Source organism: Alexandromys fortis, unplaced genomic scaffold (assembly GCF_014885135.2).
Source record: "Alexandromys fortis isolate MF-2015 unplaced genomic scaffold, M_Fortis_MF-2015_v1.1 scaffold_14, whole genome shotgun sequence".
In the NCBI taxonomy this organism is placed as follows: domain Eukaryota; kingdom Metazoa; phylum Chordata; class Mammalia; order Rodentia; family Cricetidae; genus Alexandromys; species Alexandromys fortis.
The window spans coordinates 6,269,752-6,288,617 of record NW_026067910.1 but is presented as its reverse complement, the minus strand read 5'-3'; the positions used below and the strand labels follow the sequence as shown (position 1 = coordinate 6,288,617).

At 42.9% G+C, this 18,866-nt stretch overlaps 1 protein-coding gene across 1 annotated transcript in view; it reads left to right on the top strand.

Annotated features, from left to right (window-relative positions):
- Nucleotides 1-18,866, top strand: part of Ros1 (ROS proto-oncogene 1, receptor tyrosine kinase) — a 124,628-nt gene that overhangs the window by 2,182 nt on the left and 103,580 nt on the right. The window contains exons 2-5 of the mRNA XM_050138197.1: nt 9,004-9,048; nt 10,809-10,868; nt 12,308-12,334; nt 16,137-16,197. Coding sequence (XP_049994154.1) covers nt 9,004-9,048; nt 10,809-10,868; nt 12,308-12,334; nt 16,137-16,197 — 193 coding nt within the window. The remainder of the gene's footprint in view (nt 1-9,003; nt 9,049-10,808; nt 10,869-12,307; nt 12,335-16,136; nt 16,198-18,866) is intronic.

The window sequence follows — 18,866 nt, the reverse complement described above, 5'->3', positions numbered from 1 at the left end:
ATTACAGGAGCGAGCCGTTGTGACTGGCTTAAGCACACATATAATTTTACACACGCCCGTCTCACTTCACATTATATCACAATTTCCCTCTATATCCCGCAATTCTATGGAAACAAGCTCTTCAGCGTTTTAGAGTGCAATGTCATGAGTGTACCCCTGCAAGTTGCCCGTTCCCTTCCTTTTGAAACTGACTGGAGTTCTGAACACAATGACCGTCTTCATTTTGTTTCTAGCTCTCCTTATTGTTCTCTGTGTGTGGGCCCCATGCCCTCAGGGTTTGGCAGCTCAGGACAGACAGTCCATTCCTTTGTTGGGCTGCCTTCCGTTCACCACCTACAGAGGAGGGCACAGCCCCTGAGGTGGCAATTGCGAGAGACACAGTCTGCTGGTTTGACCAGTAAATGTAGTAAGAGTGTTCTGAGCTGGCCCTCCCACGCAGGTGTGGGAGGGGCAGCAGCAGGTGGACGGACAGCTGAACGCAGCCGCTGTGTGGCGTGATGTACCCCATTTGGTTATTTCCTGCTGCCCCTTTTCATGTGCACATTTGCTGCATTGAACATCTTTGATTTCCAGATTTTGATGGCTGGTTGACATTAAGGCATTTTCTTTCTCATGTCGCCCTGAGACACATTCTTGAATAAAAGAATGCAGGCACGAAGTCAGGCATGGTGATTCATGCCTCTAGCCCCAGCAGATACAGAATCGGTACAGGTTTGAAGCCAGCCTGGGCTACAGAGTGAGCTCCAGGGTACCCTGGGCCATGCAGCGAAGCAGACAGTGAAGACAACCAACCGCAGAGAAGAATGTTAGAAGTGTGTGTATGTGGGGGGGGGGGGGGGGGCGGACTAGCTTGAGTTCTTGCTGAGCAGGGGCGATTCACATGGACTGAGGGAGCTTATAAATGAGCTCAGTATACTAATGGCCTTGTATTTGAATTCTAGATGCCATGTTCTGCAGAAAAAAAGACAGCAAATTCCAATACCACTGGATAGCACAGAAACAAACAAAACCCCCAAAGATTCATAGCAAAGAATTTATAGAAGTGCGTTTCGCTGTAGATCCCGAGGGCAGAGCAGCAAACTAAAGGCTCGGTTTCATCACACTTTTCTCACCTTTAGCAACGATTTAACAACTGAACTGAATCCAGAAGTGTTCGCTCAGCAGCTTCAGTCCTGTTCAGTAGAGTCCCTGGGAAACTATGCACCTGCAGTTCTGCAGAGGCTGCAGCTGGGAACTCAAGGAAACCCGTTTCGTGACCGGTGCCCTCACAGAATCTGTAGTGTGCTGAAGTGTCGAAATTTTGATCATTAGACAGTTAAAAGTTGCTCAAGTACGTAGTTTCATCTTTGGACAAATTAGAGAATAATGCCAATGCAGTTTAAAATTTACTTATAAAGTTCCAAAGGAACCAACTAAAAGACCGTTAGAAAACAGGGCTCAGGAGGCTGTGCTGTTTAAAAAAAAAAAAACACATGCAAATATCAGTGCCTTTTTTGTATGTCAACATAACATAAACATCAACAACAAAATAACTGGGTCAGGCGGATGATGGAGAGACCCCTTTCTGGTTAAGAGCATGTACTGCTCTTGCAGAGGCCTTAAGATTGTTTTCTAGCCCCAAATTGGGTGGCTCACAACCCAACCTGTAACTCCAGCTCCAGAGGATCTGACGCCTCTAGCCTTTGAGGCACCGGTACTCAAATGCACACTTGAATTTCCCCTACCCCATAATTTAAAATAAGAAAAACAAATCCTAATGAGATTACAGAGTCAAACCATCATCCCCTAATTCAGTGCAACCTATAGATATGTTCACAGTCTGTTTTCATGTAGAAACAGACTGGGCAGAGAACGGAAACTAATCCAGATCTGAAGCAATGACGTAGCTTACATAGGGAGTAAAGATAAAGATGGAAATCCATTCTTTGTTTTTCTTGTGACAGGGACTTTAAGCATTTTTAAAAGGCTATTTATTTATGTATTAATTTATTTACTTATTTACTTTTTGAGGCATGGTTTCTCTGTGTAGCCCTGGCTGTCCCAATAACTTGCTTTGTGGACCAGGCTGGCTTCGAACGCAGAGATCTACCTGCCCGCCTCTGTCTCCTAAGCACTGGGATTAAAAGTGTTGGCTAGATTTAAAAAAAAATTATTTTATGTGTGTGAATGTTTTGCCAGCATGCATGCAGGTGCAGCTCCTGTGGGGCTTAGAAGAGGGTGTTGATCCCCTGGAACTGCTGGTAGTGATGATGGTGAGGCCACCACACAGGCGCTGACACCCGAACCCAGGTCATCTTCAAGAACAACAAACACTCGTAACTGCTGAGCCACCCTTCCAGTCCCCAAGACAGGGGCTTGTGTGGTCCTTATAGGTCTGGAACTCATTAAACAGACCAGGCTGACTTTATAGTTGCAACCCTCTTTCTTTCTCTTCCTTCCAAGTGCTGGGATTATAGCCGGGCACCACCATGCCCAGCTTTATAGAAAAAGATTCACACTAACAAAGCCCCACCCCACACACCATTTTTTTTTTATGAGTTGGGGGTTATATAGGTTGGCTTTTGAAATTCCTATGTATCTGGACATCCTTGAATGCCCAATCCTCTGGGTTTTACTTCACAAGTGTTGAAATTATAGCTGTACACCATAATGCCCCATAAGGTACCGTGCACTTTAAAAAAATCCTCACATTAACCACCAGGTTCGAATAACTTCTCGGAGCTGTAAATAAAGGGTGTGATTGAAATACCAGCAAATAACAAAACCAAAGCACATTTAAAACAAACAAACAAACAAACAAAACCAAACAGCCTTTACTTTGTCTCACTAAAATAGTAGCCAAATTTATAGAAGGCTATGCCAAAAGCCCAGGAGTAGGAATGTCTTGAAAAGCCTAAAATGGGCTAGAGAGGTGGTTTGTGGTTAAGAGCACTCTTTCTGGCAGAGGACCCGGGTTTATTTCCCATGAGCTGTATGGTGGCTCACAACCATCTGGAGTCCTAGATCTAGGGGAACCGACAGGCAGGTACATGGTATACATACACACATGTAGGCAAAGCATTCATATACACATAGTAAAATAAATAAATCTTAGAAAAGCCTGGGCCAGGCACCTGGAGTGCACACTTTTAATCCTAGCAGTTGGGAGGCAGAGACAGGCAAATCTCTGAGTTCAAGGCCAGCCTGCTCTACAGATTGAGTTCCAGGACATCCAAGGCTGTTACATAGAGAGACCCAGTCTAGAAAAAAAATTAAACTAAAAAAATCTAAAACAAAAAAAAAATATCTAAAACAGATCCAGACTCCCTAACAATTTAACTATTTAAAACTTCAATTATTCTGTCTATTAGGAAAATAAACAGAAATGACATAGAGAAAGTTTCAGTGTGGAAAAAGCTATTGCATTAAATTAACCAACTTGGACATAAATAAAAGCACTTAAAATAAGAATGTGAATAATCACAAAAAAGAGCTTTAGGGCTGGAGAGATGGCTAAGTGGGCAAAGACGCCTAGTCTGCTGGCCTGGGTTCATTCCCTAGGACTCGACCAAGCCTGGTGATCAGGGTTCAATCCTTAGGACTCTGTCAAGCCTAGTGACCTGGGTTCAGTCCTTAGGAACCATATGACAGAGAGGACCTACTCTTGCAAGTTGTTCTCTGACTTCCACATGTGTCCTGTGACTTGCTCAAGCCCCTCCAATAAATTTAATAAAATTAAAGAAAACACCCTATAAGCTGCTAAAATGCATGTGATAATAGTCAGCTTCAGACCATACAGAACTGAAAAAAGAAACCAATATTTATTTCTGCTGTTAGCTTGATAAAGATACAAATTTTTATGCAGAAAAGTTCATGGTTTGTAAAGGTGTGGGCAAGCTGGGGTTGACATTCACTATAGATTAGAATGCAAATTATAAATTTTAAGAAAACAAGTTATTTAAAAATATCAAAAATGATATTTTTTTAGCCCTGCACATCAGACATTATTTGAGATTATTGCATAGCTCATCATGAGTCTGTGTGAAAGGCTGCTTATCGCGAACTAGCACATGTCAAGAAGTTCCTAAGAGTTTGCACTAAACTGTGATTTTTTTTCAGTTTTTTTTTTTCTCTGTATAGCTCTGGATGGCTTGGAACTCACTTTGTAGACCAGGTTGGCCTCAAACTCACAGAGATATACCTGTCTCTGACTCCCAAGTGCCAGGATTAAAGCCATGAGCCACCACACAAAGCTAAATTTTTTGTGTATATATCTGTGTATTGCCTCAGTGCTTGGTGCTGTGGGACAGCAGAAGAGGGTATCAGATCCCGTGGAACTGGAACTTTAGATGGTTGTGAGCCACTCTGGGTGCTGAGAACCCAGGTCCTCTGCAAGAGCAATAAATGCTCTAAACCATTGATCCATCTTTCCAACACTTTACAATTCTTTAAAAAACCTAAATTTATGTGCTTCTATTTGGCAGTGCTGCAGTTGAGCCTTGAACCTTGTATATGGCAGGCTAGTGCTGTACCACCGAGTCATGCCTCAGCTTTAGTTTTTGAATTGATTGGTAAAAAATAAAAAAAAATTGTATTATACAAGTACATTGTTTGAATCTTCTCAGAATGCTATGAGTTGAACCTTATTTGGTTATTTTTTCCCTTTTTTTGTGGAGGGGGGATTGGGGGATTAGCTTTTTTTTTTTTTGAGTCAGGATCTCATTCTCTGGCCTGGAATTTGAAGCAATCTCCCGTTTTAGTAATCTGAAAGCTGGGGTTGCAGGTTTGAAGCTCATAATTGGCTTCCGGATTAAGTATTATTCTTCTTAGATGTGAAATGAGAAATACTAAGTCAAACACATCTCTTAAGGAGCAACTATATGTTAAGATGAGGTAAAATACAGGCCGTTCTGCTTGGTTCCGTTTGTAAGGGAGGAAGTTAAGAATTCGATTAGTTCCAGCTCAAGTGCCAGGATAGACAAGGCTGGGGCCAAGGAGTAGGCGTTGAGTTAAGAGATTTGTGATGTGGGAGGGACCCGGTTTGTGTGTTGGAGGTAGCTAGCTCGCTGGAGCTTTGCAGGGACCGCTGGAGGTCCAAAGCGCAGAGAACGCTTGTACACGCTCACAGAGATCACAACTTCCGTGCTCTTTGAAACCGGAACCTGAGCGGTTTACTAAACTTTGGGTCTCGGCTATAAAACAGTGCATGTTATGTAGCGTTGTTGAGAACAGCTATTGAGATTTCACATAAGACAACTATAAACGTGCCTGGCCTGGGTTGTAGGGATGATTCTAGGACTGTGAGCTGTGGTGATTGCAACGGGGATGGATGGTGAGTGAACGGAGGTCGGGAAAAGGCCGACATAATTCACTCCCTCGGAAAACCACAGACCTGACAATGGCTGGCTTGCCAAGGCCTCTGTGGTAGGCATCTGTGCAGCTGGTTGAATTTCCTCTCTAACCGTTCCAGGGATTCATGCCTGCTGCAATATGGCTTTGTAGCTATCAGGAATCTTCTCCTGTCTCCGTGTTTAACATGGACACAAGCTCAACTCAGCATCTTCTCTTTTGTCTTTATGAGCTAACATAATTTTGAAGAGATGGGAAAATAATCAATTATGAATCAGTTATCTTTCACCTGATTTTGTGTGATTAGGATTTAATCGTCCTATAGGAACCAAAGCTTCATTTTGAGCAAGTTCATGGAAGCAAAGTTCTATTAAACATTTGGAAGCGCGGTATGGTGGCTCATACCAATAATCCCAGCACTTCAGAGGTGGAGACAAGAGATTAGGAGAACAAGACCATGTTTGACTACCTAGTGAGTTCAAGACCAGCCTGAGGCTTTACCTCAAAAAACAAAAACAAACAAACAAACAAACCAGGGCCGGCAAGTGGTTAAGAGACATTTGCTGCCAAGTCTGATAACCCAAGTTCGATCCCCAGGGCCCACACGATGGGAGGACAGAGCTGACTCCTTAAGTTATCTTCTGATGTCCAGGCATGCTGTCCCAAGACACCCCACTGCTCCACCAAATTAATAGACAAGTGTAATAAAAAATGCCAAAACGACAGAGCGAAGCTAAACAAAACAGCAATAATAAAAACCCACATAACCCCCTCAGGAGGTTACAAAATTAACTTAAATGTCAGAGTTCTCTGTGAATACAAAGTGTTGTTATTACTTGTTATGCAAAATAAACTCCCGTCTTCCTTTTGAGTATAAATCACCAAGGATGAAAATGTTTGTCTTTTCAATTTTGAGTTTGATTTCAAATTAACATCACAGCGTGAAGTCCTTGGATAAAGACAACAGGAACTCCTAGAGATTTGAATTTGTGTGTGTGTGTTTGGGGGGGGGACTGGGGGCGTCTGCTTTTAAGCATTCATTTTGCATGTAAGTATTGAACAGTAGTTACCCATCAGGCATTTCCCTGAGTCCTGAAAAGAAGCCTGAAATGCATGGGAAGGAGGGAGTATACCATTATCTTAGGAATGGGCTGTCTCCTGTGATAGCACCGTATCTTCAGAGGCCATACTGAATGCTTAAACCACACTTTCATCCTTCTCAGGACTTTTTTTTAAAAAATCATCTCCAGGGACTTATTTTGTTTATAGAATTGGAAGCCAAGGATGAATACTATGTCCCTTGCTATATTGATTACATCTCTAACTCAGTGTTTCATATCAATAAACCTTTTTTGTTTTGCTTTTTGAGATATGGTCTCACTATAGTCTTGATTGGCTTGAAACCTACTGTGTAGACCAGGCTGGCCTCAAACTCTCAGAGATCTGCCTGCCATTGCCTCCTGAATGCTGGTATCAAGGGTATGTGCCACCACACCCAACTTAGAAAACTATTCTTTTGAAAATTTTTTAATTTTTTGAGTTCACAATTTTATCATTTCCCTTTTTCCTTTCCTCCCCCAAATCTTTGCATATACCCAACCTTTTGTTCTCTTTCAAATACATGGCATTTTTCTGCTTGTTGTGAGATATATATATCTGACTATATATAGTGTAAATCCACAAATACAGAGATAGAATCTGCTCGATTCATATAATGCCACTCATATTCATATGTTCTCAGGGCTGACCATTTGGTATTGAATAGCCAATGCTGTGCTCTTCCCTAGGGAAGTCTATTTCCTTCCTCTCTCAGCATTCCTTAGTTGCCTGTAGCTGTTCATTTTGGACTAAGACCCTGTGAACTTCCTTCTTCAGCAAACTCCTAAGGTAGACACTCTCTGGGTAGATAGGATGTTGCAAACCTATATTTCTGGACTCAGGAGGTGAAGCAGTTGGATTGAAGGGTCTAGGTCAGTCTAGGGTACGTGAGAAATACTGTTTCACTAGAGTAGACAAAACCAAGTCAAACCAGATCACAGACTTTCTGCTCAGGACCGATCAGTAATAGAAACGTACGTGTAGGTTGCCTCTGCCTATGGTTTTAATCAGTCGGTAGAGCAGAGCATGAATACAAAGTAGCTCATATTCATGTGATATCACTGACCTGAGCATCATGGATCCTGCATTGCCATTCGTTATAATCTTCCTATAAATGAAGATTTCTTTTATTTTTCTTAAAACACCACCACCACTAAAACAAACCAAAAAAACCCAATTCCTAACTCCAACTAACAAACCAACCACAGAAAACTTTCTTAAGTGCTTGCCTAGCATATAGGAGGCTCTGGATCTGACTCCAAGCACTGGGAAAAATGAGACAAAACAGAACAAAACAAGAATCAACTAAACTCAATCACATTCTGAGTCACCGTCCTCTTGTGCCTTCCAAGATTACATAGGAAGTTGGAGGGCCATCCTGTGCTACATGGGACCCTGTTTCCAAAACCAGGAAGTTTAAACAAAATGAAACAGAAGCATTAAGCCAGTATTTGTCATTTAAAGTAATTTGTATGTGTGTGAGTGTCCCCGTGTGGTTATCTGCATGTGGGTGCATCTGTGGAGACCAGAAGAAGGTGCTTCATACCCTGAGGATGGAGTTGCAGGTGCTAGTGAGAAGCCTGATGTGGGTGCTGGCAACTGAACTCAGTTCCTCTGCACAGGTGGCATTCTGAATCAATGAGCTGTCTCTCCTCCTTCAACAAAAGCTTCCTTTTCATTTTTTTCTTGTTTTTATCTTATTATTTATGTGTATGAGTGTTCTGCCTATGTGTCTTTGCACCATGTTTACACTTGGTGCCTGCAGAGGCCAGAAGAAGGCGTCGGATTCCTGAGAACTGGAGTCACAGATGGTTGTGTTTCACCATATGGATACTCAGAGTCGAAAACCATGTCTTCAGGAAGAGCCAATGCTCTTAAATGGTGCCATCTTTCTAGCCCAGTGCTCTTCAACCTTCCTAATGCAGTTTAATACAGTTCCTCAGGTTGTGATGACCTCCAACTATAAAATTATTTTTGTTGCTACTTCATAACTGTAATTTTGCTGCTGTTATGAATCGTAATGCAAATATCTGATATGCAGAATAATCTTATGCAACTCCTGAAAAGGTGTCGTGACCCACAGGTTGAGAACATCCACTAGCTCCATAAATGCTAACCTGAAAATTTCAAGTATGTGAGAACTAAAGAGAGAATTTATATTTTATTAAACATGACATTCCAAATTTGTATGTTTCCCTACAGTTACTGAGTAATTGGAAAGAGAAGGGAAAAAAATTGAAACTAGTTCTTTTCTAATTCAGGAGACCTCTGTTTGGATCAGTTGCCGAATCCCCAGGCTTGTTTAATTTGCCATGAGGTTCTGTCATCCTTGCCCCGCCACACTCTCACCCCCATCCTTGTAGGTGCTGCGGGATCCTAGGCAAGACGTCCATAATTTGCATCAACCTTTTGTCCAGCTTCAAGCCAGATTAAATGACTTGGAAACACTTGGCAAGTTACTCTACAATCAGCAAACAATGAGAAGAAGTGAATTCCATGAAACTTAAAAACCAGTGCAATGGTGCACTGTGGGGTATTGGTGCCCTTGATGACGTTAATTGTCTCTTCTTGTTTCAGGGCAAACAGCTTGACATTGGCCCGCCGTACAATCTGAATGAGGCAGTAAGTAACTAGTTCTAGTACCAAGAACTTTACAGTTTGTGTTGATTTTAAAAAGGGAATATTGGTGTAACTATCTTGTTCAGGAGTGAGCATGCCTTTGTCATGTACTCTTAGCCTATCGGGCAGCCACGAATCTCTGTATTCACTGTTGGCTGGAATAAGAGGCTTCTGTGGTCAATGTTGAGAATCACTTTTGCCTATGGATGTAAACACAAATATTTCTAAGGCAGCTTGGAATGATGTCAGTTTAGCTGACAGTGTTCAGTCCCTGCACAAGGCCTGGCATCTCTTCCACCATGGGTTTTTGACTGGGTTTACAGCTATAGACTACTCCGGAGTGAGCCTTAGGTCCAATTAGAGAACAATTGGTCACCTCAGCAACAGTAGTTCCACTATCTTGCAAGTGGTCAGCATCAACTTTTAAAATCAAGAATTCTGACACAATATAATCCAAACACATACCAATGTGCTACTTCTATGATGGAGTATTATTTTAGTTATTTTCTATTGCTGTGAAAAGATACCACAGTCGAAGCAACTCATAGAAGAAAGATTTTATTTGGGACTTGCAGTTTTAGGGGGCTAGGATCCATGACCATCATGCCGGAGAGTACAGCAGTAGGCAGGCTTGGCACTGGATCAACAGCTGAGAGCTCACATCTTGAGCTAAAAAAAAAAAAAACAAAATAAATAAACAAACAAATGGATGAATATTTGACCAGGTGTTTTTATTTTTAAGACAGGGTCTATGTAGCCTTGGGTAGCCTAGAACTTGATGTATAGACCAGGATAACCTTCATGTTATAATGACCTTCCTGCCTCTGTCTTCTGAGTGCTGGGATTAAAGTCCTATGCCCATGCCTCATTTGGTTTGTAAAAAGACCTCTTCCAAAGAGGCAATTGAGAGTGGTCCTCCACGAGCATTTAGCACGTTGTGAAGGGGCGCATCAGACAGCTGAGATGGTGAATAGGAAGCCAGAGAGAACTTGGTTAGTGACCAGGTGGGTCAGTAGGACTTGGGGATGCCTTGTTTGTAATATGAGGGTTAGGAGTTAGAAAAAGAAAACATGCCTGGGTTACTGTTTTAATTCAAGCATACAAATGGGGGAATGTTTGGATATGAGGGATTCAGTGTGTCACACGGGGAATCTGTAGTGACTCAGGTGTGGGTGTCTGACGCAGGAGTGCAGGTTTGGGTGGAGCTTGTTAGGAAGCCAGGCACAGTTATGGGGGTTAGCAGCACCCGGCCTGGGAGAGTGACAGGCAGAGCCGTGGGCCAGCGGTCCAACAGGAGACCAGCACAGCTGTAGGAGGACATTTGAGGGCAGCTTTGGCATAAAAGCAGCCAGAAGGGAAAAGATTCAGAAATGGTCTACCTACTAGCTTTGACATTCTGCCTGGTTGTAGTCCCTGGTTGTGAGTCTTGTTGGTTGTGTGAGGACAACTGGAGACCCAGGATACACTTGATGTCTTGCTGTCCTGGATATTACTGGTTGACTTCTACCCAGCCGATAGGGTATTGGGTACTCTTGGGGTACCATCTTACGCAGGACTTGACTCCACTTTGCAGTCCTGCCATCTTGCAGCTAGCCACACTGTGCCCTGTCTGTAAATACGCAGCTCCGATAGTCCAGGGGCTTATCTTAGCCAATGCATTCGTATTTCTAAAATCCAAATTGGTACTTTTCTTACTATGTACTCTCAAGTAACCAAAAATGCACAATTCTTTATTCACGCCCGTGTCTTGTTATCTCTTACAGTGCATCCAAGGATGTCAGTTTTGGAGCTCTGTAGATCAGGAAAAGTGTGCTTTAAAGTGTGTAAGTATTAACTATTGTTGCGTATTTTTGAGACAGGGCCCAAGGTAGCCCAGGCTGGCCTCAAACTCATACGTAGCTAAGGACGACCTTAAATTTCTGATCTTCCAACTCTGTCTCCCTGGAGTGCTGAGACTACAATCATATATCACCACATCAGTTTATGAGACACGGGGGGTTGAACCTGGGCTAGCAATTTATCCACTGAACCACAGCCCACCTCTCTAATATTATTTTCTTTTAATGAGCTAAATTATAATGATGACACTTATTTGAGGATGTTAAAGTTGGGATTTGCAGCCCGTAACTGTGACCCAATCACTCTGGAAGCAGAAGCAGGAGTGACTTAGGGTTTGAACGCAGCTTGAAATACAAGCATCAGCGGGGCGGTGGTGGCGCAGGCCTTTAATCCCAGCACTCAGGAGGCAGAGGCAAGCGGATCTCTGTGAGTTCGAGTACAGGCTGGTCTACAGGGCATGTTCCAAGACTGGCTGCATAGCTTCTGAAAAACCCTGTCTCAAAAAAACCACTGACCATGGTGGGCACAAAGCAGGTACTGATTCTTGCTGAGCGCATGAGTGGGAATGCCATTTGTTGCCAGGCAACCATACAGGAAGCCATCAATGTGGGCAGAGGAAATTGCTGGCCTTTGCTAGTTTGAGCTCCAACTGGTTTTCATTTCAATTTCTCTCTCTCGAGCTGCAGTAAAATTCCCTAGCCTGGTCTATTACAGGCTTCTCCCAGTTCACTGAGATTTTCTAGTGGGTAACCCGCTTTACTATTTTCTTACTGACACAAATATCATTTTTTTTTTCTCAAGACAGGGTTTCTCTGTGTAGCTTTGGAGCCTGTCCAGGAACTATTTCTGTCGACCAGTCTGGCCTGGAACTCAGAGATTCACCTGCTTTTGCCTCCTGAGTGCTGGGATTAAAGGCATGCACCACCACCACCCAACCAAATGTCATAATTTTAAAGCTTTTCACACAAAAGATTCAACTTTCTTTATTTATTTTGAAGCAGGGTCTCCACATGCTCTTGAATTTGAGATCCTCCTCCATCAGTTTCCAAGTGCTGGGATTACAGGCATATGCCATCATGACTATATTAACTGCTACTTATTCATCTTTTAAAAATAGATTTACTTATTTTATGTATGAGTGCTCTATCTGCATGTATGCCTTTATGCCAGAAGAGAGGGCATCAGATCCCCCTACAGATGGCAGTGAGCTGCCATGTGGTTGCTGGGACCTGAACTCATGACCTCTGGAAGAGCAGCCACTGCTCTTAATCTCTGAGCCATCTCTCCAGCCCCACTTGTTTGTCTTACTGCTGATTATCAGCCATGGAAAAAAGTTCAGTTGTAGGAAATGCACAGCCGAATCATTGAAGTTATCTGCAACGTTCAGGACATTAATTTCCCTTTCCTTTTATTTTCTATGCAGAATGATACATACACCACCATTTCTGAGGTGAGTTCATAATCCCTTACAAAGAAGATATAATCAAACCCAAGTGTGAGTTCTTTGACTTCCAAAGGCTACTAAAGGAAGATGAAGAATTTCTCAGTCATAAATGAGGGTCTAATCTCATTTTGGCACAGACATTTGCCGTTTGATGTATCCATGTGTATATGTTAGTCTTTATTAATATGTATGTAGATACGTATAAATTTACATGTATACATAAACCATCATCTGTCAGTGTCCAAGGGGAACAGGCTTCAGAAACTCCCCAAATTCACAAACTCTTACATATTCAAATCCCTCATTGAGAATGCAGTACTATATGCACACGACCTGCGTATGTCTTTACATCCTCCATCCTTCAAATCATGTATAGTTCTCTGTCCACAGTTATTACAATGTAAGTGTTGTGGAAGTAGCTTGTGTCCCCTTCTCCCTCTCCTCCTTCTTTTTGAGACATCTCATGCATGCCAGACTGAATTCAAACACTCTCTGTAGCTAAGGATAACTTTGAATTCGGGTCCTCCTGCCTCTACTGCCAAGTGCCGTTACCAGCCTGCGCTACCGTGGTCAGTTTAAATAGCTTTTAAGGTATTTGTTTACACTAAATAGGTGTGTGTGTACATTCAGTTAAGATGCAATAGCAAATATTCTTGTCTCTCAGTTGTCTGAATATGAGAAATCTGCACCAATGTATAACCTGAGTCCAAGGACTGACTGTAACTTTAGTCTCATCTAGAAGACTGTAATTTCCTGTCCTGGACCATGGAAAGGCCGAGTCTGACAGGGAATGCATTCTGGGATATCCCTGCAGAGAGCATGTTCTTCTTTCTTTTCTTTAGGTTTCCTTATTCATTTGGTGTTTGTGTTGGGTGGGTGGATGTTCTCATGCGCATGCGTGGAAGTCAGAGGACGACTTGCAGGAATCATTTCTCTCCTTCTACAGTGTGGGTTCTGGGGATGGGACTCTGCTCGGCAGCTGGGCCACATGATTGCACTTTCTTTCTCCAGACACAGAGTGCTCCACTATACATATTCACAGCACATTGCTGGAGACCTCTTAGGCCAGCTGTGGTGCTGTACATCTGTATTCCAAACATGTAGGAGGCAGAGGCAGGTGAAACCACATGTTTGAGGCCAGCCTACAGAGGTCCAAAAATAAAACTGGAACAGAACAAAGCCAAACCCCAGAGAGAACCCTTATATCTCTTTTATTCACCAAAATCCTTTGTCAACACTCTGAATCGCATTTGCCCCTGCTTATTTGTGAAGAAATGTTATTATTGTTCAGTTTAAAACCTGGTTATGGGATGGCAAGGTGGCACAGTGAGTGAAGGAGCCTGCTGCCAAACCTTATGACCCGAGTTTGTTACCAGGCCACCATGTGGTAAAAGGAGAGAAATGAGCCCCGAAGCTGATCTCTGATCTTCATACCTGGGCCATGGTGTGAGCCTCCTCCCCCAGCATATAAACAAGCAAACAAATCAAAATGAAATAATGTTCTCTGTGCCAGACACATAGCTTCAACTCTCCTACAACCATCTAGGTGTCTCTCTTCCACACGAATACTCTCCCTGCTTCTTGTAATTGCTCAAGTCTTGGTTGAGCATCATCTCTGTGCTGTTCCAGCTGACCACACTAAAGGAAGCCTCCTAGTCACGGCCCAGAACTTTGATCCTCTTGCCACAATACTCAGGTACACACTTTCGTTATCTGAGGTGTTTGCTTTAGACTTGTCAATCCTTTATTTTATACCCCTTCTAAGACAATGTAAGTTTCACAAAGGTAGGGAACTTACCTGTCTTGTTTGCTGCCCGGAACAACACTTGGGACAGAAAAGAGATTCAATAAATATCCTTGAATGAATGAAAGCTTTTTTGGGGAAGAATGTTGCAATCCATACGGAGGTTGGAGAGCGTTTCCTCCCAGTGTTAAGAAAATTAGGAAAGATGCAGGCAGCCCAATGAGCCATAAAGCCATGAGATAATAAAGATGGTCTTAGTACTGTGGGGATATGGTAGTGAGGATAGACTTAAAGATGGCAGATGGATAAAGCCCCTGGGCGGAGAAGTGTTGGCAGTCAGGTATCCTGGAATAAATAGGATAAATGTCCCATCTAGAAGCTTCTGGTTCAGTTCCTGTGAACTGCTTTGATACAACCACCTCTATGCTCTTTCCAGGTCCCGTAGACTTGGGAAACGCAGGATGCCCTTATTTAAAGCCTGATGTTGCTTTGTCTTCATGAGCGGGGCAACGTAGCTGACAGTGTTGTCTCCACTTGAGATAATGTTTAAACTCTGAGATTGACAGAGTTTATTCTATCTGTCCTCTGAGGTGGAGGGGGGGGGGACAGGAAAAACAGGGCCACAATTTTCTTCCTTCATTTTTTTTCAGATTGTCCTATATTTCCAAGTAAAATATATTTCTAAACAAAGTCTCTTTTTTCTTGGAGGAAAAACCCTCATTTTATGTATTGCTCTTCTTGCCTCTTGGTTCGTATCTTCTCCACAGTCGGTGGATATGCTAAGTGAGCTTTCCTTAAATTTCTAGAGAGGATGTCACAAGTACACGGACCTTTAAGTTAAACAATCCCGGGCCCACACCATGGAATTTGAATTAATCCTTAACTAAGCAACCCTGGGCTTATCAGGCTCTACTTCCTCTCAGTGCACAGCTCAAACATCTCAAAGTTAATATTTGCACGTTCCAGCTCTTCTTCCCACGGCAGATGCATTGTGCCGTGGTACCTACCATCATTGGGAAACTGACAGCAGGCTGTTCCAGTATTGCAATGATAAACTCAAGGACACCGAGGAGGTTGAACACAGTCTTGGTGGAGTTTTACGATGTGTGCTTTCTCCTCACCGTTTTCTTTTCTCTGTGGCGGAGGGCGATGCACCTGTTAAGAGCGGCAGGCAGTTTGGCTTTCAGTCCTCAAATATGTACTCTGTTTTATTTTTGCTTTAAGGAGATAAGGTGTCTATCGTGGTTAGATTGTTGTAGATCTTAAACATCAGTATTGGTATGAAGATACCCAGTAGAATGCGTGGCTATTGTGGAACTTGTAGTTAATTTTTAATTCTAAGGAAGAGTAGAGATAACACAACAAGTAGACAACCAAATGCATTTATGTTGGGTTGGAATTTTAGGTTTTCAGCTCATCAAAAGTTTAACCTAGATGGTAAAAATAAAAGTGAACTATTAAACTCAGAGTTTTTTTCAAACTATAAAATGACAGGCCCACGGAATGAATTCAGTAAATCAAGAGTCACCATAAAGGGAATGAAATGGAAGAAACTGAAATATATATGGGCACCCTGTTGGGTTTCTTCCTGACATGAGGAAAGTGTTCTAAAATCACATTGCGTTGATGATGACACAATTTTGGAGGTCACTAAAACCCACCAGAGCTACTGTATGGTTTTAAATGCTTGTGCTCTTTCTCACTCTCAGGTTTTTGAGACAGGTTCTTATTTATTTATTTATTTATTTATTTATTTATTCATTCATTTATTTATGTTTTTCGAGATAGGGTTTTTCTGTGTTTAGCCCTGACTGTGCTGGAACTTGCTCTGTTGGCTGAGTTGGAGAGACAGGTTCTTATAAAGCTCAGGGTGCCCCAACCTTTTTGAGTAGCTAAGGATGGCCTTGAATTTGTGCCTTTGCTTGGAAAGTGCTAGGAGGACATGCATGTGCCACCTCACCTCAATTATAAATATAGATAAGGCACTTAGGTTCCCGATTGTGGTTGAAGTTTAATAACAAACACAGTTCCAAGGCACTGACTCATGCCCCTTGTCTTCCACAGAGAGAGGCCTGTGAGGTCGGCTGCAGCACTGCAGAGGGGACCTATGAAGAGGAAGTGCTGGGTGAGAAAACACTGCTGACTTCATGAAGTAATCGCCGCTGCCAGGGGATTTAGGAAAGGATAAGGGAGCTCCCCTCACAGAACCTACACTGCTGTATCTCAACAGCATTGAAAATATTTGTATATAAGGCTAGTGTGGCTCTCAACTGTAGTCCCAGCACCCAGGAGGCTGAGGTAGGAGGATTGCAGTGAGTTCAAGACCAGCCCGGAGTGCAGAGGTCTCAAAACCCAAAACATTTGTACGTGAAAAAAAAAAAAAATGTTATAGACTAGGGTCATCATGATGTGGGATTCCCCTCTGTATGCTGTGAATATCTTTGGTTAATAAAGGAACTGCTTTGTGCCTATAGCAGAGCAATGGGGGAACACAGCTAGGTAGGGAAAACTAAATGGAATGCTGGGAGAAAGGAGGCAGAGTCAGGAAGAAGCCATGGAGCTGCCGAAGACAGAAACACTGAAACTTTGCTGGCAGGCCATGACCTTGTGGTGATACACAGATTAATAGAAAATGGGTTAAATTAAGATGTTAGAGTTAGCTGATAAGACGTTAGAGCTAACGGGCCAAATAGTGATTTAAGTAATACAGTTTCTGAGTGGTTATTTTGGGGCTGAGCAGCCGGGAACCAACAGGCGGCCTCCATCCAACATCATCAGGCTGGGGAACAAGCACCCTTACCCTCCCTGCCATGATGGCAGATCTTCTGTGCACTTTGTTATTGCTGCTTAGAGAAAGACTCGGCCTGTAGCTTAGGCTGGCCCAAAATTCACTGCGTAACTGGCCTCCAGGCTTGGCCATCTTTAGCCTGCCTGAGCCTCCTGAGTGCTGGGATGGCAGCTGTGAACCACCAGGCCTGGAACATGTGCCACTGTCTCAAGCATCTGCTAAGCATTTGGGACACACACTTCTGAAGTCACCATGTCTAACAGAGCAAATGGTCAGATAATTCCTCTGTTCGACAGAGCCATGGCAAATTTACCGAAGCCAAGAATGCCAGAACTGAAAAGTGCAAACCGGACTCACATCCCTTTCTTATATTCTGTAATTATATTATTACCTTGATGACAGTTATATAATTGTGCTAGATTATAAGATGATCAACTTTTACTTAAATTTCTCATTGGCTTTGGATCTGTGCCGTTTGGCTCAAAAAATGATGTGTCAAGACTAGGTAAAGGCATTTATTCCCCCCTCCCCCCCACAGGTCCACCTCTAGTGCATTACTGCACTTATTTATTTCTGGCTGGGCTTTGTTATTTGATTTTAGATGAGTCATATTCGTTTCTATGTGACAGGAAGTGTTAATTGCTAACAATGCATCAAAATAACAATCTACTAATATCTCTCTCTCTCTCTCTCTCTCTCTCTCTCTCTCTCTCTGTGGGGTGCACATGTGTCATAGTGCTTGTACAGGGGGCAGCAGACAACCATAGGAGTCAGTCTTCACCTTCCACCTATTTTGAGGCAGGGTCTCTTTCCTTTTTTCCTTCCACTGTGCTATGTACACCATGGCCAGTGAGTTTCTGGAAGATTCGCCCGTTTCTATTTTCCATCTTCCTGTAAAAGTGCTAGGATTAAGACATATGCCAGATGGGTGGTGGTGGCGCATGCCTTTAATTCTAGCACCCAGGAGGCAGAGGCAAGCGGATCTCTGTGAGTTCGAGTACAGGCTGGTCTACAGGGCATGTTCCAAGACTGGCTGCATAGCTTCTGAAAAACCCTGTCTCAAAAAAACCATAAAACAAAAACAAACAAACAAACAAAAAGACACATGCCATTTCGTCCAGCATTTTTACATGGATTCTGAGTTCACGTTGTCAGACTTGCATGGCAAGCGTTTTGCCCACTGAGTCGTCCCCCCCACAATAGCTATTTTTATTAAGCATCTTTGCGTACGGCACTGCTGTTCTCCTTAATTTACCAGCTCCCTTTGTCTTCACAGGTAGTAAACGAGAGAACTAACTCCACTTGTCAGATGGGAAAATTGGAGTGCAGTGTTTAAATAGTTGCCTGGGGTCATGGAGATAGTAGAGACTCAGCTGTAGTTACTTCCCTGCTGTGGTGGCAGAGCCCCGGATGTAGGATGAAGCTCATTTAGAGCGACGCTGCTTCAACTGTGCTGCTTCTCAGTCGACTCATTATTGCTGTGGAGTTTTAGAACAGCGCCGCTTCGCCGGTGTTGTTCCGTGTGCATCACTGTGCTTTTGAAACTTTTTTTTACCGGTGCTTACACAACTCTGGCTCCTGTGCCTCCTGGCCATCTTCCTCACTGCCAGTGCCATCGCTGGACACCTCTTTCGGGTGTCCACAACCTACACCGACGGCGGATACTTAAGGGTTTACTGCAGAGGAAGAAGGTGGAGCCGGGCTTTGCCTGTGCGGTTTTAACAGCCCCAAATGAACGTACATGGAGCAGTCAACAGAGAGGGGTTGTATTGAGTTCTGTGTCATTCTGAGAAGACAATGGCTTTAAGCTTTCTGTGTTTTGGAAAGGAGTTTTGATTAGTCCATATTCATTATTTGTAGTGATGAAAATTGTCCCACTATTCACCTCCAAGAGAGCAAGAGTGAGGTTCTCAGGATTTGCATTTAATAATTTTAAGCTCCTTACCAATCTGACAATCAGTACAGTGCTTTTTCTTTTCTTTTTTTTTTTTTTTGTTTTTTTTGAG